General features: G+C 66.8%; 2 protein-coding genes across 2 annotated transcripts; both read right to left on the minus strand.

The window, feature by feature from the left end:
* Positions 1-829: 829 nt before the first annotated feature.
* ANKRD13D (ankyrin repeat domain 13D) lies at positions 830-10,479 on the minus strand. The gene is made up of 15 exons (XM_074149001.1): positions 10,390-10,479; positions 8,645-8,780; positions 8,408-8,532; positions 8,030-8,075; positions 7,793-7,936; positions 6,977-7,166; positions 6,716-6,782; positions 6,536-6,617; positions 5,723-5,784; positions 5,488-5,618; positions 4,432-4,589; positions 4,157-4,303; positions 1,857-2,020; positions 1,642-1,721; positions 830-1,070 (listed from the first exon to the last, which is right to left on the minus strand). The coding sequence occupies exons 1-15, from the start codon at positions 10,477-10,479 to the stop codon at positions 830-832; spliced, it is 1,863 nt and encodes a 620-aa protein (XP_074005102.1).
* Positions 10,480-13,798: 3,319 nt separating this feature from the next.
* GRK2 (G protein-coupled receptor kinase 2) lies at positions 13,799-23,869 on the minus strand. Its single transcript, XM_074148961.1, has 21 exons — positions 23,757-23,869; positions 22,486-22,562; positions 21,727-21,800; positions 21,330-21,431; positions 21,172-21,246; positions 20,598-20,659; positions 20,233-20,284; positions 19,839-19,930; positions 19,382-19,481; positions 19,186-19,264; positions 18,913-19,043; positions 18,093-18,187; positions 17,885-17,992; positions 17,717-17,783; positions 16,738-16,838; positions 16,531-16,597; positions 16,338-16,433; positions 16,064-16,226; positions 15,807-15,943; positions 15,421-15,534; positions 13,799-13,960 (listed from the first exon to the last, which is right to left on the minus strand). The coding sequence occupies exons 1-21, from the start codon at positions 23,867-23,869 to the stop codon at positions 13,799-13,801; spliced, it is 2,067 nt and encodes a 688-aa protein (XP_074005062.1).
* Between the last annotated feature and the right edge of the window lie 1,973 nt (positions 23,870-25,842).

The raw sequence follows: 25,842 nt of genomic DNA on the forward strand, positions 1-25,842 counted from the left end.
ACCTTGACCTCCCCCAGGCCCCCACGGATGGGAACCTCATAAGGGTGCCAGCATGTGGGACCCCCCCTCCCTGGAACCCCTCACCCTGGCACTGGTCCCGGGTCCCTTGGCTGTGCCCCTGTGGGTGCCAGCCCACCCCGACCCCCTGCCTCGGCCCTGTGCCCAGGAACCCCCACACCATGAGGGGGGCACCCCCTCCCGCCCCAGACGGGACCCAGGCACAGGCTGCAGACATCCATGTATATATATATATATGTATATGTATATGTATATGTACATACCTCCGCGGCCCCCCGGCCCCCCCACTGCCACTGACAGATGAGGCCTGGGGGTCCCCGCCTGGCCCTGCAGCCCCCAAAGGTGGGGGTGCCTTTAAACAGAGCTCAGCCACGTCCCATGGGCACCCCCGGCTCCGTCCTTCTCCCCCCGTGGGGTCAATGCACAACACCGAAGAGGAGGGGGGACCCCTACGGTGGGGGTCCTGGGGATAGGAGTGTCCCTGGGGTGGGGGTCCCCAGATCAGGGTCCCTGGGCTGAAGTTGGAGCCTGGAGAGAGGGGATCCCTGGATCGGGGTTCCCGGGGGTAGGAGGATCCCTGGATCAATTTCCCCCCGTGCGGGGGCTGTCCCCACATCAGGGGGGTCCCTGGCACGGGGGTGCCACCCCGGCACCAGCTGGTCCCCAGGGGGGGCTGTGCCCGAGTTGGGGTGTCCCGGCGCGGGACGGTACCCGCAGCGGGCTGTCCTTGTGCGAGGCCGTGCCTGGCGGTGACGCCGGTGGGGTGTCCCTGTCCCCGCGTGGGGATGTCCCTGTCCCCCCGTCCCCGGCGCTACTTGTCGGTGAGGGAGAGGCGCAGGATGCGCTGCAGCTCCTCATCCTCCTCCCGCCGTCGCCGCTCCCGCTCCTCCTGCTCCCGCTCCGAGAGCGCCATGGCCAGCCGCAGCTGCTCCGCGAAGCTGCCGTAGCTGGGGGGGACCGGAGGGGTCCCTCCACCCGCACCGGGGGGGCTGCCGGCCGCCGGGGGGGCGGCGCTGGGGCCAGCCTGCAGCAGCATGCTCTCCTGCAGGGCCCTGCGGGAGACAGCAGCTGTGGCCACGCCCCCTTCGCGGAGGCCACACCCCCTTCGCGGAGGCCACGCCCAGCCCGGGGGGGGAGCCACACCCCACCCCACCCATCTGCTGGCCACACCCACACCCCCCATTAGCCCCGCCCATTCTGGCCATACCATTTGGAGAGAGAGAAGCTCCTCCCCATAGGGCCCCTCCCCTCCAGGCCACGCCCCACAGCCCCTCCCTTATAGGCCACACCCCCAGCCCCCCTTCCTTATAGGCTGTGCCCCCACAGCCCCTCCCATATAGGTCACAGCCCCACAGCCCCTCCCTTAGAGGCCACACCCCATCTCCCCCCTCCAGGCCACACCCCCAGGGCCCCTCCCTTATAGGCCACACCCCACACGGCCCCACCCCTCCAGGCCACACCCAAACACCTTTAATGCCCCGCCCCTCCCACCATGGCCCTGCCTGGGCAGGGTGGGCGGGGCATGCTCAGACCCCACCCCCAGGTAGGATGGGCGGGGTATTCTCGGACCCCGCCCTGGGCGGGGCATTCTCAGGCCACGCCCCCCGGTGGGCGGAGCCTCACCGCTCCAGCTGGAGGTCCTCGTCGTAGGGGGGGGGTTCCGTTCCCGGGCGGGTATTGGTCAGGGCCTCCCAGATGGTCACCTGCGGGGGTGGGCGGGGTTGAGGGGCGTGCCCTGCGCCCAAAGGGGCGTGGCCAAGGCGGGAGGGCGTGGCCTGGTCCAAGAAGGTGTGTGTGGGGGGGGAGGGGATGGGGAGGGGGAGGTGTCGGGGTCCCACCTGGTCGGTCTCGGTGCCGGCGTCCAGCAGGCTCTGCTGGATGGCGAACTGCAGCAGGTCGTCGTCCTCGTCCCGCAGGGGCTCGCTGCGCCCCGCGCCCAGCACCGTGTACCCCGCCGGCACCTCGAACACCCCCGCCTCCACCTCGCACGGGAAGGGCCAGCCTGCCCGACAGCCCCCCCCCCACCAGCCCCCCATTGCCGTCAGCGCCCCGCGGCACCCCACACAACCACGCGGCACCCCACGGTATCCCATCGAACCGCATGGCATCCCACAGCGCCCTGTACCCATGGCACCCCGTGGCACCCCGCAGCCTCCCATGGCACCCCACGGCACCCCACAGCCTCACATGGAACCCCAGAGCACCCTGTGACACCCCGTGGCATCCCATGGCACCCCACAGCACCCCATGGCACCCCACAGAGCCATGCGGCACCCCACGACATCCCATCGAACCCCGTGGCATCCCACAGCGCCCTGTACCCATGGCACCCCGTGGCACCCCATGGCACCCCGCAGCCTCCCATGGCACCCCATGGCACCTCGCAGAACCACGCAACACCCCATGGCACCCCACAGCACCCTGTGGCACCCCACAGCACCCCAGAGCATCCCACGGCACCCCGTGGCACCCCACAGCCTCACATGGCACCCCATGGCACCCCACAGAACCACGCAACACCCCATGGCACCCCACAGCACCCCGTGGCACTCCACAGCACCCCAGAGCATCCCACAGCACCCCGTGGCACCATACACAACCATGCGGCACCCCACGGCATCCCATCGAACCGCATGGCATCCCACAGCACCCTGTACCCGTGGCACCCCGTGGCACCCCACAGCCTCACATGGCACCCCACAGCACCCTGTGGCACCCCGCGGCATCCCATGGCACCCCACAGCACCCCAAAGCACCCTGTGGCACCCCACAGAGCCATGCAGCACCCCATGGCATCCCATCGAACCACATGGCATCCCACAGCGCCCTGTACCCATGGCACCCCGTGGCACCCCACAGCCTCCCATGGCATGCCACAGCACCTTGTGGCACCCCACGGCATCCCACGGCACCCCACAGCACCCCACGGCACCCCGTAGCACCCCACAGCATCCCATTGAACTACATGGCATCCCACAGCGCCCTGTACCCATGGCACCCTGTGGCACCCCATGGCACCCCACAGCCTCACATGGCACCCTACAGCACCCTGTGGCACCCCGCAGCATCCCATGGTATGCCACAGCACCTTGTGGCACCCCACGGCATCCCACGGCACCCCGCGGCACTCCACAGCACCCCACACAACCATGCAGCACCCCACGGCATCCCATCGAACCGCATGGCATCCCACAGCGCCCTGTACCCATGGCACCCCATGGCACCCCGCAGAACCATGCAACACCCCATGGCACCCCACATCACCCCGTGGCACCCCACGGCACCCCACAGAACCACACAGCACCCCATGGCACCCCACAGAACCATGCAGCACCCCATGGCATCCCATTGAACCGCATGGCATCCCACAGCACCCTGTACCCATGGTGCCCCATGGCACCCCACAGCATCCCACGGCAGCCCACAGCACCCCGTGGCACCCCACAGCACCCCACAGAACAATGCTGCACCCCATGGCATCCCATCAAACCGCATGGCATCCCACAGCACCCTGTACCCACGGCACCCCATGGCACCCCACAGCACCCCATGGTGCCCCACAGCACCCCACAGAAAGCCACAGCATCCCACGGCACCCCGTAGCACCCCACAGGACCCCACAGAACCACACAGCACCCCACGGGACCCCACACCCACGGCACCCCAGGGCACCCTGCAGCATCCCGTGGCACCCCACAGCATGCCAGAGCACCCCACGGCACCCTGTGGCATCCTACAGCATCCCATGGAACCCCATGGCCTCCCACAGCACCCAGTGGTGTCCCACAGCACCCCATGGCATCCCACGGCACCCCACAGCATCCCACAGCACCCCCCACCCATGGGTGCCCTGTACCCCTGAGCACCCCACAGCACCCTACGCCCCCAGCCCATGGTCACGCCACCCTGTGTCCCCAGAGGTCCCACGGGCCCTGACACCCCCCCAGCCCTGGCACCCCACAGCACCCACCACCCCATGCCCATGGACAGCCTGGTGGTACCCAGCACCCCCAGCCCAGGGACCCCCCCCCCTCCCCACTACCCAGCACCCACAAAGAGCCGGGATGACCCCTATATTCCCGGAGACCCCCATCTCCAAGTCACCCCCCCCCATCCCACAGCAACCCCCCAGCCTCACCTCTGGGGTTGGGGGGCTGGGTGCCGGGGGGGTGGGTGCCGGGGGGCTGAGTGGGGGCGCACACCCGCACGGAGCCCAGCGGCTGGTCGCACCCACAGAGGTTGCTGAAGGTGATGCGGGCGTTGAGCACGTGGAAGAGGGGGATCTCTGGGGTGGGAGGGGGACACGAGGGGACAACAAGGGTCAGTGGCCCCACCCCGCGATAGGCCACGCCCCCCCCACCACACCCTACCACGCCCACCCCCCCCCTCCCCTTCCCGCCCCCCCCACCTCACCGATCTTGACGGGGAAGCCGGGGGGCAGCTTGAGGGTGATGAAGTCCCGCAGCTTGGCGAAGTGGGCGTTGGAGATGGCCATGAGGTCGATGATGGGCGTCACCTGCTCCGCCAGCGACAGCGGGTGCTGCTCGCACAGCCACAGCGTCGCCTTGAACCTGCCCGGGCACCGGCGTGGGCACGGGCATCCCGCCAGCGCCACGTCCCCCGGGCACCCCGACACCCAGCGCCACCTCCCCTGGGAACCTGGCACCACCCCTCATTGGTCTTGACACCCAGCGCCACGTCCCCTGGGACCCCATCACCATCCCTGGTGGTCCCAACATCCAGTGCCACGTCCCCTGGGACCCTGTCACCAACCTGCATTGGCCTTGACACCCAGTGCCACGTCCCCTGACACCCAGTGCCACATCCCCTAGGACACCATCACCACCTCCGAGGGTCCCAACACCCAGTGCCGCGTCCCCTGGGACCCTGTCACCATCCCCGTTGGTCCCAACATCCAGTGTCATGTCCCCTGAGACCCCATCACCACCCCTCATTTGTCCTGACACCTAGAACCATGTTCCCTGAGACACGGTCACCACCCCTGAGGGTCCTGACACCCAGTGCCACACCTCCTGGGACCCCATCACCACCCCTGTGGGTCCCAACACGCCGTCTCATGTCCCCTGGACGCTGTCACAACCCCCATGGGCCCGACACCCAGTGCCACGTCCCCTTGGACCCCGTCACCACCCCTGTGGGTCCTGACATCCAGTGCCACATCCTCTGGGACCCTCTCATCACCCCCGGGGGTCCTGACACCCAGTGCCACATCCCCAGGACTGTGTCACCACCCCCCCCACAGGTCCCCTTCCACCCCGGTGTCACATCCCAGTGACCAGGTCACCACCCCCATGGGTCCTCACACCCCGGTGCCACGTCCCAGGGGACCGTGTCACCCTCCCCAGGTGTCCTGCCACCCTAGTGCCCTGTCACCGCCCTCCATCGGTCCCCTGCCGTGCCGGTGCCGCGTCCCCCGGGACCGTGTCACCACGGGGTTGGTGGCCTCACCTCTGCACCTTGCTGGACATCTCGATGGGGCGCCCGATGTTACGGGTCTCCAGGTCGAAGTGGGGGTCGAAGTACTCCTCGGGGGTGATGGCGGTGGGGTTGGTGGGGCTGGCAGCCTGCAGCACGGGCGCCTGCCGTGCGGTGACACCGGCACCGCTCAGCCCTGTCCCCGGGGACCCCACAGACCTCCCTCCCCCGGGGGGGGGGACACATCCCCCCCACCCCGGCCACTCACCCCATTGTGGGTGCCGTGCTGCTGGGCGATGCCCAGGAAGGAGTGGAAGGGGGTCTTGGAGCCTGGTAGGGGAAAGAGAGGGGGGTGCAGGGTGGGCAGGGGGCACCGCACCCCTGTGTCTGCCCGGGATGTCACCCGTCACACCCCGCACGGGGTCCCACGCCTGACGGGTGACACCCTGCAGCCACATGTCCCACGCCTGACACACGTCACACCCAGCACCCATGGTGTCCCACACCTGATGGGTCACAGCCAGCACCCATGGTGTCCCATGCCTGGTGGGTGACACCCCACATGTTGTCCCTCACCTGACGGGTGACACCCAGCACCCACGGTGTCCCAAACCTGATAGGTCACAACCTGCCACGGGCCTCCCACGCCTGATGGGTCACAGCCAGCATCCACCGTGTCCCACATCTGATGGGTGACACCCCTGAGCGGTGTCCCACATCTGATGGGTCACACCCCACATGTTGTCCCATACCTGATGGGTCACACCCAGCACCCACAGTGGTGGGTGACACCCCGCACCCACAGTGTCCCACACCTGATACCCCACACCCAGCACCCACGGTGTCCCACGCCTGATGGGTGACACACCACACGCTGTCCCCACCTGACGGGTGACACCCCACAAGCTGCCCCCCCACCTGACAGGGTGACACCCAGCACCCAGTGTGTCACCCAAGGCCTGACACGTCTCCCACCCGGGAAGGGGGTGGACCTTGCACTAGGGGGCGGGCCTTGCACCAGGAGGGGGGGGGCGTGTCCCTGCTGCGGGCGGGCTCCCTGATTGGCCGACGGGGCTGTCACCTTTGCTGCGTGACTTGTCCTGGTCGGAGAGGTGCTCCGTCCTCGTCTTGGTCACCAGCTCCACGTTGCTGGCGCTGTACACCTGCCGGGGGGGGGGTCAGGATCAGTCCCACCAGCCACCGGGGTGTGTGTGTGTGTGTGTGTCCCTTTTGTCCCCCCCTCCCCTTTCCCCGTGCCCACCTTGGCCTCGTAGCCGCTGACCACCTCCATCTTCTCTGAGCGCCAGCCCCAGATCCCTGACTTGTTCCTGGGGAGGGGAAAAGTGTCACCTCCCCGCCCCGGTGACACGCCACTCGCCCTCTTGCACAAGCATTTCCTTCCCCCGTGCGAGCCCTTGCACGACCTCTTCCCGCTAGGGGTTGTCCCCACCCACCATGCCACGGGCCACCACGTGCCACCCCCTGTCGTCCCCCCTAGCACCCTCCCATGGTGACAGCCCACCGCTCGAAGGCGATGTTCCTGGTGTCGAGGTGCGTGGAGACGATGGGGGACGTCAGCCGCCCGGCCACGTGCTCCTCCGAGGGCTGCATGGCCGCCAGCAGCAGGTCGGGCTCGTGCAGGGCCAGGGCCAGCGTCTCCGTGTAGACCACCTGCTTGTCGTGGTCCACCTCCATCACCACCGCCCCCTCCTCTGCACAAGGTGGGGGGGGACAACGGGTCAGCGCCTGCCACGGCCACCCCGGCACCCACATCTGCCCCAGGGCTGGGGAACCTCACGGCACCCCCATACCCTCAAGCCTGGGGGGTCACTGCATCTCAGGGGTATCTGGGGACCTTGGGGGTCCCTGTAGGGGACTGAGGTCCCTGGTGTGTGTGTGTGGGGGGGGCTGAGGTGGTCCCCAGCACTGCTGGAAAGGGTCCCCAAGGGGTCCTGGTGGGGAACTGGGGGTTCCTACAGGGGACTGAGGTCCTTAGTGTGTGGGGGGGTCTGAAGCTGTCCCCAACATTGCTGGAAGGGGTCCCCAGGGTGTCCCTATAGGGGATTTGAGGTCCTTATGGGGGAGACCTTATAGTGCCCAGGGTCTAGGGGGATCCCCAATGTCACCGGTGGGTCCCTGGGGGTCCCTAGTGTATGTGGGGGTCTGCGGCTGTCCCCAACACTGCTGGAAGAGGTCCCCAGGAGGTCCCTATAGGAGATTTGAGGTCCTTATGGGCGAGAACTTATAGTACCCGGTGTCTAGGGGGATCTCCAAGGTCACCAGTGGGTCATTGGGGGTCCCTGGGGTCTCAGGGGGTCCCTGGGGAGCCAGAGCTGACCTTCTCCCTTGAAGATGTAGCTGCGGCGGCCGCGCTGCCACGTCATGTGCTCGAAGCCCAGCAGCGTGGTGTCAACCCGCAGGCTCTCCCCCCGCTTCCAGACGCGGTAGACGTCGCTGGGGCACACCTTGGAGACCAGTGGCACTGCGGGGACACGTGTCCCATCAGTGACGTGCCACCAGCAAGTTGGGGGGGGGACACACCCACCCCTCCATACCCGCCCCCGGCCCCGCTCACCCCAACTGGTGAACTCCCACTTCATCTCCACGTAGAAGTCGGATGCCTGGAAGAGACAAGGGGGGGGGGGTGTCACGGAGCAGCCGGGGGGCACAATGGGGGGGGGGGGGCGCTGGAGGAGTTGGGGGGTCCCTGTTGGGATCAAAATGGGGTGTCTTGGGGGCAGGAATCCCTCCTGGGGGTCCTGGGTGGGAGGGATCTGGGGGGGGTCCTGGTAGAGGGAGGTCTTGGGTGGTGGCCCAGGGAAAGGTCCAAGGGGAAGGAGCGGGGTTGTGGAGGACATGGGGGTCCTGGGGAAACTTGGGGGGGGGGGGGGTGTCCAGGGGCTCCCTTCTGCCCCCCAACTTGTGGGGTGCCCGCCTGGGATGGGGGTCGTACCCGGCGCAGTTTGCTGAGCAGCTCGGGGATGCCGGCGAGCCGCCGCGTCGCCCGCTGGTAGTCACGGTACTGGAGCACCAGTTGCACCATCTCGGGGTCCCCCGTGCTCACCGCCTCCTGTAGCACTGGGATACCGGCATGGGGGACACACACACACACACACACACAACATGACACCGTCACCCGGGCACTGCCAGGCGCCCCGTGTTGCTGCCACCATCCCTGGTGCCCACCTACCCGTCCAGCCGTTGGCGTTCTCCCGGCCCACGTTGGCGTTGTGCCGCAGCAGCACCCGCACCGACTCCAGGTGGCCCAGGGACACGGCCAGCTCCAGCGGGGTCCGGCCACGGGGGTCCATCAGCTCCACGTCGTGCTGGGGCGGGGGGGGGAGGACGACAGGGAAGGTCACCGCCACCATCCTAGGGGTGTCCCCCACCCCCTGGTCTCTCTCCCCCTCTTGCTCCAGTCCCTGATCCCCCTGTGCCAGTTCCTGGCCCCCCAGGGTGGCCATGCCCAGTGCCCCCCCCCCCCCCAGCTGCCACCCCCCCACTGCCAAGGCCCAGTGGCCCCTGTCCCCCACTGGCCCATGTCCCCTGGTGGTCCCTGTCCCCAGTCCCCTCACCCCTCCAGCCCCCAAGTCCCCCTGTCCCCCAGTCACAGCGTCCCAGTGCCCCCTGCACCATTATACCCCTAGTGCTCCCAGTCCCCTTTTACCTCCGTACCCTGTCCCAGTGCCCCCAGTCCTCCCAGTCACCCAGTCTCCTCTTCTCCCAGTGTCCCCAGTCTCCCTGTACCTTCGGTGCTCCTATCCCAGTGCTCGCAGTACCCCAGTCCCAGTGCTCCCAGTTGCTTCCAGTCCCCTGGTGCTACGGTCCCCTACTATCTCAGTCCCCCCAGTCACCTCCAGTGCTCCCAGTGCCCCCAGTCCACCAGTTCCCAGTGCCGCCAGTATCCCCAGTGCTCCCAGTCCCCTAGTGCTCCCTGTATCCCCAGTCCCCTAGTGCTCCTCATCCTCTAGTGTGTCTAATCTCCCCAGTCCTCCCAGTTCCCTCGTGCTCCCAGTATCCCCAGTCCTCCCAGTGCTCCCCGTCCCCTAGTGCCTCTAATCTCCCCAGTCCTCCCAGTCTCCCCAATCCTCCCCGTGCCTCCAGTTCCCCCCCAGTGTCCCAGTTCCCTGTACCCCCAGCCTCCCCTAATACCCCCAGCGCTCCCAGTCCCCTAGTGCTCCCAGTCTCCCCAATCCTCCCTGTGCCCCCAGTTCCCCCCCAGTGCTCCCAGTCCCCTCGTGCCTCTAATCTCCCCAGTCCTCCCCAGTGCTCCCAGTCTCCCCAACCCTCCCCGTGCCCCCAGTTCCCCCCCAGTGCTCCCAGTTCCCTCGTGCCTCTAATCTCCCCAGTCCTCCCCAGTGCTCCCAGTCTCCCCAATCCTCCCTGTGCCCCCAGTTCCCCCCCAGTGCTCCCAGTCCCCTCGTGCCTCTAATCTCCCCAGTCCTCCCCAGTGCTCCCAGTCTCCCCAACCCTCCCCGTGCCCCCAGTTCCCCCCCAGTGCTCCCAGTCCCCTCGTGCCTCTAATCTCCCCAGTCCTCCCCAGTGCTCCCAGTCTCCCCAACCCTCCCCGTGCCCCCAGTTCCCCCCCAGTGCTCCCAGTCCCCTCGTGCCTCTAATCTCCCAAGTGCTCCCAGTCTCCCCAATCCTCCCCGTGCTCGTCCCCCCCCAGTGCTCCCAGCCCCCCGTACCCCCAGCCTCCCCTAAATACCCCTCCCCTGCTCCCCCGTTTCCCCCTCTCAGACACCCCCCCCCCGCCTTCTCCCGGTGCCCCCGCTGCCCTCCCATCCCAATCCCGTTCCCCCCCCAGCTCCAGTGCCCGGGTCCCCTCCGTTCCCCCCCCCCCCCCCCCCCCCTAATCCTCCCCTTCTCCCCCGCTGCCCGGCGGTGGGTGTCAGCGCCGGTGCCGGTGCCGGTGCCGGTGGCGGCGGCGCCCACCGTTCCGGAGCGCAGGGCGCTGTCCAGCGCCTGGTGCCGGTTGTGCCAGACGAGCCGGTGGAGCGGGAAGGTATCGGCGGGACGGGCCATCCCGCCACCATGTCCCCCCCCCCTTCCCCGGGGCCGCACCGGGAAGCGGGGCGGACGGGCCGCAGCGCCGGGCCTGCCCCGCAATGGCTGCGCGCGGGGGCGGCGGCGGCGGCGGCGGCGGCGGCGCAGCAGCAGCAGCGCGGCGGCGCGGGGCGGGGCCGGCACCGGGCACGGCGGAGGGGGGCACCGGCACCCGGAACCGGTAACGGGCACGGCGGAGGGGAGTACCGGCATCCGGGCACGGCGGGGCACCGGCACCCGGAACCGGCACTGGGAACGGCGGAGGGGAGCACCGGCACCCGGAACCGGCACGGTGGAGGGGGGGGCACCGGAACCCGGGCACCGGCACCGGGTACGGTGGAGGGGGGCACCGGCACCCGGAACAGGCACGGCGGGGCACCGGCACCCGGAACCGGCACCGGGCACTGTGGAGGGGGTACCGGCAACCGGAACACGCACCGGGCACGGTGGAGGGAGGCACCGGCACCCGGAACCGGCACCGGGCACGGCGGGGCACTGACATAGGGAACCGGCAACGGGCACTGGCACTGGGCACGGTGGGGCACCGGATCCAGGGACCGGCACCAGGCACGGTGGGGTACCGGGTCTGCCCCCCGCCGGGGACCCGTTCTCCCTCACCTGCCCCGGTACCGGGGGCTGCCCCTTCCCGCTGTCTCCTGCTGGGTGTCCCTGTGGGCACCAGCACTCCCTTCTCCTTGCATGCCATGGATCCCCGCCCCGCAGTGGGTACCCGGGACCACCGGGCACCCGGGCTTGCTCTCATCCCCATCCCATCCTCATCCCCATCCCATCCTCATCCCCATCCCCATTCTCATCCCCATCCCCATCCCCATTCTCATCCCCATCCCATCCTCATCCCCATCCCATCCTCATCCCCATCCCATCCTCATCCTCATCCCCATCCTCATCCCCATCCCATCCTCATCCCAACCTCATCCTCATCCCCATCCCATCCTCATCCTCATCCCCATCCTCATCCCCATCCCATCCTCATCCCAACCTCATCCTCATCCCCATCCTCATCCCCATCCCATCCTCATCCTCATCCCCATCCTCATCCCCATCCCATCCTCATCCCAACCTCATCCTCATCCCCATCCCATCCTCATCCTCATCCCCATCCTCATCCCCATCCCATCCTCATCCCAACCTCATCCTCATCCCCATCCTCATCCCCATCCCATCCCCATCCCATCCTCATCCCCATCCCATCCTCATCCCAACCTCATCCCCATCCCATCCTCATCCCCATCCCATCCTCATCCCCATCCCCATTCTCATCCCCATCCCATCCTCATCCCAACCTCATCCCCATCCCATCCTCATCCCCACCCCATCCTCATTCTCATCCCCATCCCATCCTCATCCTCATCCCATCCTCATCCCCATCCCATCCTCATCCTCATCCCATCCTCATCCCAACCTCATCCTAATCCCCATCCCATCCTCATCCCCGCCTCATCCCCATCCCCATCCCATCCTCATCCCCATCCCCATCCTCACCCCCATCTCCATCCCCACCCTGTCCCCATCCCCAGCACTTCGGGGGGATCCAAGGTGGGGTGCTGCGGGGTCCCGTGTCCCCACAGTGGGGCTGTCCCCACCGGCCCTATGGCAGGGTGCCTGTTTTGCCCCGTCACCCCCTCATCAGGCTCCGGGGACACCCCCCCCCCGGGGCCCCGCTCCCCAGCCCCAGGCCCTGCCGGGGGGCAGGAATGCCGAAACACCGGCCCGATGCGCCTCACCCCGGACCTGCCACAAGCGGGGTGCTGCCGGCACAGCCCCACAGCAAGGGGACAACCGGGGTCACCCGCGGGGACAGGGCAGCGATGGGGACAGGGCAGCGATGGGGACCCGACCCCCCCGCTGCCACCCCCCCCCAGGACCCCCATCCTGCAGGACACGGGGACAACTCCCACCCGTACCCCAAAGCGTGCCCATGGCGGGGGGCACGCCGGCAGCCCCCCCCTGTGCAGGGGGACAGGGGGCTGGGGCACGCTGTCCCTAAGGGGGGACGGGGACACCTCTGTCATCGTCGTCGTCCCCCCCCCCCCCCCCGCAACGAGGTGGAGCCAGATGCTATTTTTCCAGATTTTTATTATAAAAACTCTTTTTTTTTTTTTTTTTTTTTTTTTTTTTTTTTGGCATTCGCACGTCTCTGCTCATTAAAATCTCATTCACCGACGGCCCCGGCCCTGCCCGGTGCCACCCCCCGCGCCCCCCCCTTCCCCCCCCCCCCCCCCCCAACCCCTGGAGCAGACACACGGAGACCAATATTTACAGATGCTGCCAGGGACCGGGATTGGGGTGGGGGGGGGGGGTGGGGGCAGGGGGTGGGGGGGGGGACACCCTGCCCCTGCACCCACCAGCTGGGGATGGGGGCCAGCGTCACATGAGGCTAATTTGGGGGGTGGGGGGGTGGGTCCCACCTGCTCCTCCCTCCTCCTCGGCCGCCCCTTGCCCCCCCAGCTGGGCACTGCTGCCCCACGGCTCGGGTTGGAGGGGGGGTGGTGGGGGGGGGAGGAGGCAGGTGGGGGCAGAGGCACATCCAGGGGGGGCGCAGGGGACCCATGGCACAGTATTTACAGGGGGTCCCCCCCCCATGGCACACACACGCACACACACACACACATACACACACACCCCCCAAGGACTTGGCACCCACACGACGGGCACAGCTGAGCCGGGACACGCCGGCTCCCGGGGGGGGGGGAATGGGGGGGTGGTGGGCAAAGGCTACGGGTGAGATGAGTTGGCCAGTTCCCTGCCCGGCCAGAGCTGGGCACTCACTTGCCCCATTTTTGGCACACGCAGCGGTGGCGAAGCGGGTGGGCAACGGAGAGAGGGACGGTGGTGGTGGGGGGCCACGGGGGCTACCTTCATCTTAGCCGGAGAGTTCGTAGAGGATTTTGGGGGGGGTGGGGGGGGGGCTGTGGGTGGCAGAGGGGGGTGGGACACACAGACACACACACACACCGGGCGAGAGGTGGGATGGGACGGCGACTCCGCAGCCGTGCCCGCTCCGCAACCGGTGGGTGACAGCGACGCCGGGCACCCTCCCGGCCCGGGGAGAAATGGCGGGTGGCGGGGGGGGGGGGGGGGACGGGACGGACACACACGATGACGACACACACACACACACACAACGAAAAGGAGCGGGGACACGCGGGAACCCAACCCAATAAATTAGAGGCGGGGTGGGAAGTTTTGGGGTAGGGGGGAGGGAGAGGAAAGAGGGGTGCGCGGGGGTGGGGGCCCCGGGGTGAGGGAGGGGGGGTGAAGGGGGGGGGGGGGGGTGTCAGAGCCCGTTGGCGGAGCGTTGGATGAACGGCACTTTGCTGAGCTCCACCACAGGCGAGCGGGGCTTGTTCTGCATCCGCGGCACCCGCTGCAGCAGCTGCTGGGCCTGGCGCTGGGCGTCCCGCAGCTCCTTCCGCCACTGCACCAGCTCGGGGTCGCTCTGCGTGGGGCAGGGGCACGGGGTCAGGATGGGGCTCCCCCCCCCCACCCCACCCCCCCCCCCGGGGGGGGGACACACACGACACAACACACGACACCAGGATGGCGGGGTACGGGGTGGCCCAGGGGCTCCTCCAAGGTGCCCAAAACTCTGGGGTCGCCCCAAACTTTTTGAGTAGTCGTGCCCCAGGATGGCTACATGTACAGGGCTAGTGGCCAGAAGCTGGCAGGAGGGAGTTAGTGCCCGGTAGGGGATGGCTAGTGACAGCCTGGAGGTGGCTACCACCCAGCAGAGGGGACGGCTAGCAGCTAGCAGGAGGTGGCTAGACCCCAGCAAAGTTTGGTTTGGGGCTAGAGCCCAGCAACGTCGCTCCAAACAGGAGCGACTGGCACCCAGGGGAGATGGCCAGTGAGGGGCAGGAGGTGGCTACCACCCAGCAGAGGGGACGGCTAGCAGCTAGCAGAGCTGGCTAGACCCCAGCAAAGTTTAGTTTGGCTACCACCCAGCAGAGGGGACGGCTAGCAGCTAGCAGGAGGTGGCTAGACCCCAGCAAAGTTTGGTTTGGGGCTAGAGCCCAGCAACGTCGCTCCACACAGGAGCGACTGGCACCCAGGGGAGATGGCCAGTGAGGGGCAGGAGGTGGCTACCACCCAGCAGAGGGGACGGCTAGCAGCTAGCAGGAGGTGGCTAGACCCCAGCAAAGTTTGGTTTGGGGCTAGAGCCCAGCAACGTCGCTCCAAACAGGAGCGACTGGCACCCAGGGGAGATGGTCAGCGAGGGGCAGGAGGTGGCTACCACCCAGCAGAGGGGATGGCTAGCAGCTAGCAGGAGGTGGCTAGACCCCAGCAAAGTTTGGTTTGGGGCTAGAGCCCAGCAACGTCGCTCCAAACAGGAGCAACTGGCACCCAGGGGAGATGGCCAGTGAGGGGCAGGAGGTGGCTACCACCCAGCAGAGGGGATGGCTAGCAGCTAGCAGGAAGTGGCTAGACCCCAGCAAAGTTTGGTTTGGGGCTAGAGCCCAGCAACGTCGCTCCAAACAGGAGCGACTGGCACCCAGGGGAGATGGCCAGTGAGGGGCAGGAGGTGGCTACCACCCAGCAGAGGGGATGGCTAGCAGCTAGCAGGAGGTGGCTAGACCCCAGCAAAGTTTGGTTTGGGGCTAGAGCCCAGCAACGTCGCTCCCAACAGGAGCGACTGGCACCCAGGGGAGATGGCCAGTGAGGGGCAGGAGGTGGCTACCACCCAGCAGAGGGGACGGCTAGCAGCTAGCAGGAGGTGGCTAGACCCCAGCAAAGTTTGGTTTGGGGCTAGAGCCCAGCAACGTCGCTCCCAACAGGAGCGACTGGCACCCAGGGGAGATGGTCAGCAAGGGGCAGGAGGTGGCTAGCGCCTGGCAAGGGTGGCCGGTGACCCCAGGGGGATGGTGGCCAGCCCCGGGGTGTGACCCGGGGCACACTCACATCACACTGCAGCACGAACTGCTTGCCGCCGCGGATGCGGAGCAGGATGCACTTGCGCTCCTTCACCTGCGTCTCCTCCACCGAGTCGATCTCCTCCATGGTGAGCAGGGACTGCTGGGGGGACAGGCTCAGCCCGGCCCTCGCCCCCACACCTCCGTGTGTCCCCCCAGACCCCCCCAAAAGTGTCCCCCTACCCCTTTTAGTGCCACATCTGCTTGTGCACACCCCTCGCCCCCCATGCCTGGCCCACCCCGATAGCCACCGGTACCAGGGTGCGCCCGCTGAGCGCCGTGCTCACCTTGTGTCCCCTCCCCGAGCACCGTGCTCACCCCGCGTCGCCCCGTGTCACGTCCGTCCCCCACCCCCGGCTCCTCGCCCGTTCTTACCGGCGACTCGCCCTCCCCGCGCCACTCCAGGCGGTTGGGGAAGAGGTAGAAGTAGCGGCGTTGCCACTGCGTCAGGAAGGGGTTGCCCAGCTTGGCCATGTAGCCGTGCATGATGCAGTCCTTGCCCATGGCGTACTCTGCGCCCACCACAGCGGGGAGAGGCAGGGTCAGCCCAGGGGTGGGGGGGGGGGGGGGGCCGGGCAGAGTTGAGGAGGGGTGTCAGGGTGGGGGGACGGGACCACCCGGCTCCCACTCACCCTCCTCGTGGCCCAACTGCTTGTTCTTGGCCTTCTTGCGAGCCTCCAGCTTGTCGGTGTCGGCGTTGACGGCTTCGAAGACGGTCTCCGTCACCTCCTGCTGCCACCGCTCGGAGATGGTGAGCGGGAAGTTGCGGTAGAGCTCCTGGTCACTCTCCAGTAGCTGGGGGGGAAGCATTGGTGGGTCAGGGGGGGGGCTAATGCCACCTCAACGCCCCCCCCCCCGCCCCCCCGCCGGCCCCCTCCACGCTCAGCCCCTCTGCCCCCTCGATACCTTGATGCCCTTCGTGTCCTCCTCATCGAAGGAGCCGATGTCGAAGGCGTCAGCCGCATTCACCTCGCCGCGGGGCGGGATGAGGGGCGGCGGGTACTGCGGGCAGGAGAGGGGGTTTAGAGGGGGTGGTCGCCCGTGCACCCCTCCCCCCCCCCCCCCTTTCCCACCCCTTCCCGGGCATCGTGCCCCTCACCTTCTGCAGGAAAACCATCTGCCAGTCCAGGCCCTTGAAGAAGGGCTCCTCCTTCACCTCCTGAGCCCTGGGGAGCGAGGGGAGTGAGCGCTGCAGGGGCCGGGCTGCTGCATCAGCGCACCCTCCGTCCCTGCCCTGCCTCCTGCCCCAGCCCCGGTGCCCGCCGTGCCCACCGGGACTCGGCCCCGGTGCCCGCCGGGGACTCACCCGCGCCCCATGCAGCCCAGCCGCCGGTTGACGTCTCGCTGCAGCAGCCCCTCGAGCAGGGAGCGCAGCTCGGGGGAGAAGGAGTCCGGCAGCTCCACGGCCTGCGGGGAGAAGGGCACGGTGGCTGCCACCGAGGGGACACGAGCACCAAGGGACACGCGTGCACGGGGACAGGGACGCGCACACACGTGCACAGACACACACAGAGACGTGCAGGCACTTAGACGTGAACCAGAGGACACTACACGCATGCAATGTGCATGTGTACACCGTCACATACAAGCACATACACAGATGCATGTGCGCACACACGTGCACAGCGGTTCACACGTGTAAATACCACACAGATGTGTGCATAGACACACAGAGACGTGCAGGCACTTACACGCGCACCAGAGGACACTACATGCGTGCAATGTGCATGTGCACACCTAGCCACATGCGAGCACATACACATGAATGTGTGTGCACACATGTGCACGGCGACTCACATGTGTAAACACCACACAGACGCGTGCATAGACACACAGAGACGTGCAGGCACTTACACGTGCACCAGAGCACACTACACGCATGCAACGTGTGTGTGCACACTGTCACATATAAGCACATACACACAGATGCGTGTGCGCACACGCATGTACAGCAGCTCACATGTGTAAACACCACACAGGCGTGTGCACGGACACCACACAGACACTGCAAACACCGCGTGTAATGTAAGCCCCCCCCGTGTGCGTGACCACACACCCACATGTCATTCTGCACACGCATGTGCACACACACGTAGAGATGGGCATGAACACACACTCCGGGCACTGCTCCCCATCAAGGACCAGCTTTCCCTGAACCCTGCCCCCCCCAACACCCCGTGTATCCCCCCCAGCCCCCACCAGCACATGGTGGGGGCAGGGGGGGCACAGCAGTAGAGGGGTGCCTGTGCCCTGCCCTGGGCAAAAAACAGGGTGCCCCAACTCACCATGGTGAGGGTCATACGGTCGATCTCGTGCTTGTCCTTCGTCTTGTGCTGCCGAAAGGGGCTGTGCCTGCAGCCGGGAGGGGAGAAGGGAATCTCAGTGGTGCCCCCCCTGGCCCCGTGCCCCTCTGTACCCCCCCCCGCCCAAGTGCCCCACGTGCGCAGGCTCACCCCCGGAGCAGTTTGAAGAGCATGCAGCCCAGCGAGAACCAGTCGGCGCTGCTGTCGTACGCCACTCCTTTCTGCAGCACCTCCGGAGCCATGTACCCGTGCGTGCCCCTGTGGGGAGGAAGAGGGGTGGGGGGGGCACAGAGGAGGGGGGGTCAGAAGCCATGTCAGGCAGGCGGGCAGGGGCAGGCAGGGGCGCGGGCGCACTCACACGCTGGCATGGGGCTTCTTTTTGGAGAAGTCGCAAGCCAAGCCCAGGTCTGAGATGCGGACGTGCCCAAACTCGTCCAGGAGGATGTTTGCCGGCTGCCAAGACAGCGTGCCACCCCTGAGCCCGAGGGTTGCCCGTGGGCACTGGGTGGGCAGCGAGGCTGGGGGTGCCCACATGGGTCAGGTTGGGGTGATCTGTGGGATTTGGGGGTATCCGTGGGTCTGGGAAGTGCCGGGGGAGTCTGTGGGTGCCCCCCTGAGGTCTCAGGATGCCTGTGGGGTCCCAAGGGTGCCCGTGGTGTCTGGGGGTGCCATCTGGGGGGCTGCCCAGGGGGTCTGAGGGTCCTGCAGGGTCAGGGGTGCCCATGGGATCTGGGGGCGCCCTCTGGAGGGGTGCCCACAGGGTCTGAGGGTTCCTGCAGGGTTGGGGGTACCCTGAGGACCTGGGGGTGCCCCCTGGGGGGCTGCCCACGGGGTCTGAGTGTTCCTGCAAGGTTGAGGTGCCCAGGGGATCTGGGGGTGCCCACAGGGTCTGAGGGTTCCTGCAGGGTTGGGGGTACCCCGAGGACCTGGGGGTGCCCTCTGGGGGGCTGCCCACAGGGTCTGAGTGTTCCTGCAGGGTCAGGGTGCTCAGGGGATCTGGGGGTGCCCTCTGGGCTTGGGGAGTGCCCATGGGGTCTGAGGGGTCCTGCAGGATCTGTGGGTGCCCACAGGGTCCTGGGGAGAGTTTCTACAGGGCCTGGGGGTGCCAATGGGGACTTGAAGGGTCGGTGGGTGCCCGTGGGGGTGTGGGTGCTCGGTGTGTCCGTGGGGACAGTCACCTTGAGGTCACGGTACACCACGAAGCGGCTGTGCATGTGCTCCAGCCCCAGGATGATCTCAGCTGCGTAGAACCTCATCTCCGTCTCCGAGAAGACGCCGTGCTGGGACAGGTGATAATGCAGGTCTCCCCCTGCGGTGACAGGGACCAGCTGTCACCCTGGCACTGCCCTCCGCGCCCCAGGGATGGCGTGGGCAGGGGGCTTTGAGCCTGTGGCTTGGGCTAGCCGTGGCCCTGGGGCCAGGGAACAGCCACGGGCTCCCTTGGGACTCACCGTTCATGAGGTCAAGGATGAAGCTGAGCTTGTCGGGTGTGTGGAAGGCGTACGACATGCACACGATGAACGGGCAGTCCTGGCAGGAGAGATGGGGTCACACAGTGCCAACGGTGCCCCGGGAACACCCTCCCTCGCCCGTGCTACAGCTGGTAACTGGGGTGCCAGCCCTGCCCCACTGCCCGTGTCCCCTCACCCCGGTGCTGACGAGGGACAACATGATGCGCTCGTTGAGGGCCAGGGTCTCACCCTGCTTCATCTTGATGCGTTTCTTGTCCAAACACTTCATGGCGTACCTGGGGGCAAAGAGTCCCTTACAGGGTCCTGCTGCTGCCTCGGTGACACGTCCCTCCGGTGTCACCGCCACGTCCCTGCCCTGCCCACGGTCCCACCAACCGCAGCCACGCCGTGGCGTCCCTCCACCACCAGCACCCACGGCCACATCACCGTATCCAGCTACCACCCACGGCCATGACGTCCCTGTATCCCCCAGAGACCTGTAGCCATGGCAATCCTTCCGCAACCCCCTAAACATCTGTCGCCACGGCAACACCCACTGCAGCTGCCCTCGGGACCACCACCACAGCCCCAGCACCCCCAAAACGGCACACGGATCCCTCCAGCCCCCCCACGATGGAGCGTCCCCCTGTTACATCTTGCCCGTATCCGCTTTCCGGCAGCCGTAGACCTCCCCGAAACCACCGCGGCCGATGATTCGGTGAACACTGAAGTCGTTCATGGTGAGCTGGAAGGGGAGGAGAAGGAGGTGGGGGGTGAGCCTGTCCTGTACCAAGAGGTGCGTGTGTCTGTGGTTCGGGGGGCGGGGGGGAACCCACACCCTGCCTCAGTTTCCCCCAGATGAGGAGCACGGAGGATGCTCCACGTGTCCCCGCGAGCGTGGGCAGGTGTGGGAGAGCCCCTGGGGGTGTGCCAGGGTGCCCGTGCCAGCCCTCGTGAGCCCTGGGGCAGCAGCCTTGTCACTTTGCCCACATTCCCCCTCCCTGGAAGTGCCCGGGGTACCCCCGAGGCGCAGGGGTCCCTGCTCACATGGATGTTCAGCTCCACGTTCTTCCACTGGCAGAACCGCGTGAACTTGTCACTGCAACGAAGCACAGAGAGGGCAAGAGTGGAGCCCCTGGAGAGACCCCCCCAACAAGACCCATCTCAGGGCAGAAGGGCCCCTTGGACTCGTCTGGAGACAGGCAGCACCCCCCGGGACCCCCGTCTGGGAACAGAGAGACCCTGGGCCAGACCTGGGGATGAGAAGAGCCCCCTGAGTCCCTGGTCTGGAGACAAACACCCCTGGAGCTCCTATCTAAGGAGGGACCCCTGGCCCCTCCTCTGGGCCGGGAGACCCTGGTCCCCAGTGGGATGGGACACTCCGATTCGCATGGGACTGTCCCCCATCTCACCTCTCGATGAATTTCTGGAAGATGCCCCCACGCAGGTTCTGGCAGATCTCCTCAATGTAGGGCTGGGGGGACACGGGGCTCAGTACTGGGTCCCCAGGGACACCCAGGTCACCCCCACCCCTCAGGTTTGATCACTACGTTACGTCCCCCCCACCCTTGGGATTTCACATATCCCTGCACTGTCACCCTGTTACTGCCAGGCCCTTGGGGATGCTTCTGCCACCCAGGGGCACCTGCGTCTCTGGGGACCCCAACATCACCACCCCTGTGGACCCCACTGTCATCCCAAGTCACCTCTACATCTGGGGTCCCAATCACCACCCTCTGCTGGGCCCCCCTGTTACCTCCAGCCCCCAGCCTCCTGACTGCCACGCCATGGGGACCCTCAGCAATCCCCCCCACTCCCAACCTGCTGAGGACCCCCTCACCATCCCTTGGGGTCCCCATACCTTCTGGGACATCCCACCATCTCCAGGGGCCTCTGTCACCACCCTCTCACCAGCCCCTCATAAGGATTAACCCTCCGAGTACCAGAGGTGGCAGGAACCCCCTCTCTGTCCCAGGTGATGCCCACCTGGAAGAGGTCAGGGGGCACCTGCTTCTTGCTCAGGCGGCTCTGGACATGCTCCGTGGCACTCTTGGAGAAGGGCTGTGAGGCAAGACAGGACCGTGTCACCCTGGGCAGAAGGGACAGGGGGCAGAGGGGCAAGGCCTGCAGAGCACAGCACTCACATGGGAGCAGGCCAGCAGCTCCTTCATGATGTAATGGTCAAAGATGTGGCGGCTCCGGGCGGTTCGTTCTTCCTCCGAGTCCAGCTTCTCGTACTTCTTGATCTGGCAAGGGCACAGCACCCATGGCACGAGGGCACAAAGCCCCCAGGATTGTGCCAACACGGGGCTGGGCAGCCCCTGGGAACTGGTACACCAAGAACCACAGCCCCAGCCCCTCTGGGTACCACGTCCCATGGGCACCCGATGGTTATCACCTCCAGGTCCCCTGGGCACCGTGTCCCTTGGGTCCTCTGCGTGCTCTTGGTACCGTGTCTGTGGGTACTGTAGGTACCCAAATCCCACCCTCAGCCCCCCTCGTGACCATGGGGGTCCATCCAGATGGGTCCCCCCATCTCACCTCCTCATAAAACTCCATCAGGGGTTTGGCCTCCTCTGCCTGGTTAAAGGCGAAGTCCCGGAAGAGCAGGTACCCTGGCAGGGACAGAGCCATGGCGTGAGAGGTGTCTGCCTCCCAGAGCAGCAGCGTGTGCCCCATAGCCCAGGCTAAGGGGGACAGGGATGTCCCCTGGGCCTGCCTGTCCCCACAGCCACCCCCATGCCAGGCTTGGGGAAGAGGAAGTGCCAAGCTGGAGTCTGGCCAGGGTTTGGCAGTAAGGCAAGAACATGGGCTGGCACGGGGAGGAGCAGTGCTATAGGGCACTATGGGGCAGGGGTGCAGTGGGGTAGCGAGGAGGTCAGTGCAGTGGGGCAGTAATGGGGCAGGGGCACAGGCGGGCACTGTGGAACAGGCTGCCGTGGGGCGGACGTGCCCGGAAACCGCCAGAGCCGGCAGGAGGAAGTGAGAGGCGCTTCCTGCCCCGGACGGTTAGCGCCGACGCTGGGGGAAGTGACAGGGCGGGGGGACACGGGGTGGGGGACGTGGCGCAGGGGCTTGTGCCACGCTTGTGCCCCCGGGCACTTCTGCCCAGCCCAGCCCCACAGCCCCCTCGTTCCTCCAGGCCATGCCAGGGGCAGAGGGGAATGGCCACGGCCACTACCGCTGTCACCAATCCAGCCCTACAGCCCACCCATGCCTGCCCCGTGTTTGTGGGTGCCTATCCACGTGCCCTCCCTTGTGCCCCCCGTGTCACCCACAGCCCCTGTGTCCCCAGCTCACCGATCTTCTGCGTGAAGATCTTGTCGAACGTCACCTCTCCCCGGTCCTCCAGGTACTTCTGCATGACGCTGCGGATGCTGGGGAGACACCGGAGGGGCTCAGCACCCCGCCTGCCCCATGCTGGGGCAGACCTCTGCCCCTGACACCCCCCGTGCACCCCCATGCCTGCCCCGCACCCACCATACCCCTCTTCTCCAGTGTCCCCAAGCCCTGTTGGCGCGTGTGTCCTCCCATCTTGTGTGTCCCCCCAAGTGTGACACGTTGCTGGGCCCCGGTAGGGTCAAGCACAGGGTGCCCCATGCACTGGGGTCCAAGGGAAGTTGGGAAGGGGGGTACCCCCCAGAAAATCCTCCCTGGTGCACGGTGTGCTGTGCTGCTGCATGCCACGCTGTGCTCTGTGTGTGTGTGTGTGCGCGCCGGGTGTGCAAAGGGAAGTTGTGGAGCGGGTTGTGTGGGCAGGCGGGGGTGTGCGCACGAGAGCGGCACGGGTGTGGGGGCGGCGTGCGCGGCGGGGAACACCACAACGTGGCGTTTGTGGGGGGTGTGTGTGTGTGTGCACACGTGCACAGGGATGGCAGGGTGTGCCAGCTGAGCCCCTGTGTGCGACGCACACGGCGTGTGCACGTGTGACCACACAGAATCACAGGAAGGGTTTGGGTGGGAAGAGACCTTCAAGATCATCCAGTTCCATGATGGGGGGGACACCTCCCACCCAGAGCAGGTTGCTCCAAGCCCCCTCCAACCTGGCCTTGAACCCCTCCAGGGATGGGGCAGCCACAGCTTCTCTGGGCAACCTGGGCCAGGGTCTCACCACCCTCACAGCAAAGAAGTTCTTCCCCACATCTCATCTCCATCTCCCCTCTTTCAGTGTCAAACCCTTCCCCCTCCTCCTATAGCTCCCCTCCCTCATCCAGAGTCCCTCCCCAGCTTTCCTGGAGCCCCTTGAGGGACTGGAAGGGGCTACAGGTGTGTGTTTGTGCGACCACACGTGTGTGTGTGTGTGTGTGCAAGCAGCCCCCCCTCCCAGCACCCTGCCCGTGTGCGCACACACACACACACAGAGACACGGGTGCACCGGGATGGCGTCTGGCTGCACACCGGCGACGGGCACGGTTGGGTGTGACAGTCTACCGGGGAGGGCGTGTGTCCGCGGGCTGTGTACACATGTGTGTGAGCACACGCCTCTGCCGTGCCGGGGGAGCCGGGGCCGCGGTAACGGGGGCCGGGCCGCCACCGGGCGTGGGGAGGGGTCCGCGGCGGCGGGGCCTCACCTGGGCTCGGGCAGGAGGATCCTCTTGCTGGCGCGGGCGGCGGGCGCGGCGCGGCTCTTCTCCATGGCCATCAGGTAACTCACGTCCGCCAGCACCGCCTCCAGGTCCGCCATCTTGAGCCGAGCCCCGCCGCCGGCTCCCGCCGGGCCCCACCGCCGCCGGACCGGACCCGACCCGACCCGACCCGACCCGACCCGCCGCCGGACCCGGAACCGGATCCGGAACCGGGACCCGGAACCGGAACCGTGGGCGGACCCGGAATGGACGGCGGCGGGGACGGCCCCGGCCCCGGCCCAGGCGGCGGCGCGGCCTCAGCGGCGGGGGGCCATGGCGGAGGGTTAGGGGGGGGCGGCCTGAGGGGAGCGCGTGCCCGTGCGCGTGTCCCCGCGCGCGTGTCCGTGCGTGACAGGCGGCGCTGCCGCCCCGGGGCGGGGCCGCAGGGGCGGGGGGGCGGGGCCTGAGGGGGGACGCCCCGCCCATCTCCCCGCCCACGTGGGCGTGGCCGCGACAGCGGCGGGTGCGAGTGGGGGACACCCCGGGTGGGTGACGGCGCGTGTGTGTGTGTGACTGTGTCTGACGCCGTGTGTGGGACACGGGGGGGGTGTGTGTGACAGTGTGTGTGACACCAGGAGTTTGCACCGGGTGGGTGACACTGGGGGTGTGTGGGTGACACCGGGTGTGTGACGCCATGGGTGTGTGTGACGCCATGGGTGTATGTGACTCTGGGTGTGGGACACGGTGTGTGGGACACTGGGGGTGTGTGTGTGACACCGGGTGTGACACTGTGTGTGTGACTCTGGGTGTATGTGGCACCGTGGGTGTGCGTGACACAGTGTGCGTGACGCCATGTGTGCGTGTGACACCAGGTGTTTGCACCAGGTGGGTGACACCGGGTGTGTGTGTGTGACACTGGGTGTGACGCTGTGTATGTGACTGGGTGTGTGACACCAGCTGTGTGACACCATGGGTGTATGTGACACCGGCTGTGACACTGTATGTGTGACTCTGGGTGTATGTGACACCGTGGGTATGCGTGACACAGTGTGTGTGACACTGGATGTGTGACACCATGTGTGTATGTGACACCAGGTGTTTGCACCAGGTGGGTGACACTGGGAGTGTGTGTGTGACACCAGGTGTTTGCACTGGGTGTGCTTGACACCGGGTGTGGGACACTGTGGGGGTGTGGCACCGGGTGTGGGACACTGGGTGTGTGGTGTGTGTGTGACACCATGGGTGTGTGTGACTCTGTGGGTGTGTGACACTGTATGTGTGTGTGTGACGCTGTGTATTACACCATGGTGGTGTGGGACACTGTAGGTGTGTGTGACACCATGGGTGTATGACACCAAATGTGGCACTCTACGTGTCACATTGTGTGTGAGACACTGGCTGTGACCACGGATGACAGTGCGTGTGGCACCGTGCAGCACCACCCATGTCTGTGTATGTACACATGTGTGACCACGTGTGTGTGACGCCGTGTGACAAGACATGTGGGTGACCCTCCGGTGGATGGGGATGAGCCACGGAGGGGGCAGCTGTGCCTTTGTCCCCCCTTGGAGGAGGACGTGCACCCACGGGCGAGCCTGGCCTTGTCACCCTCAATGTCACCTCGTTGGCCAGCCCTGGAGGAGCTACAGGTGATGGGGACATGGGGACAGTTGCCACCACCACCCCCAAGAGATGACAGGGACATGGGGACAGTTGCCACCGCCCCCTATAGATGATGGGGACATGGGGACAGCTGCCACCACCAACCCCTAGGAGATGATAGGGACATGGGGACAGCTGCCACCACCAACCCACAGAAGATGATGGGGACATGGGGACAGCTGCCATCACCACCACCCCCTAGGAGATGATGGGGACATGGGGACAGCTGCCATCACCACCACCCCCTAGGAGACGATGGGGACATGGGGACAGCTGCCATCACCACCACTCCCTAAGAGATGATGGGGACAGCTGCCACCACCCCCAGGAGACGATGGGGACATGGGGACAGCTGCCACCACCAACCCGCAGAAGATGATGGGGACATGGGGACAGCTGCCACCACCACCACCCCCTAGGAGATGATGGG

This window comes from Numenius arquata, chromosome 6 (assembly GCF_964106895.1).
Source record: "Numenius arquata chromosome 6, bNumArq3.hap1.1, whole genome shotgun sequence".
Lineage (NCBI taxonomy): Eukaryota > Metazoa > Chordata > Aves > Charadriiformes > Scolopacidae > Numenius > Numenius arquata.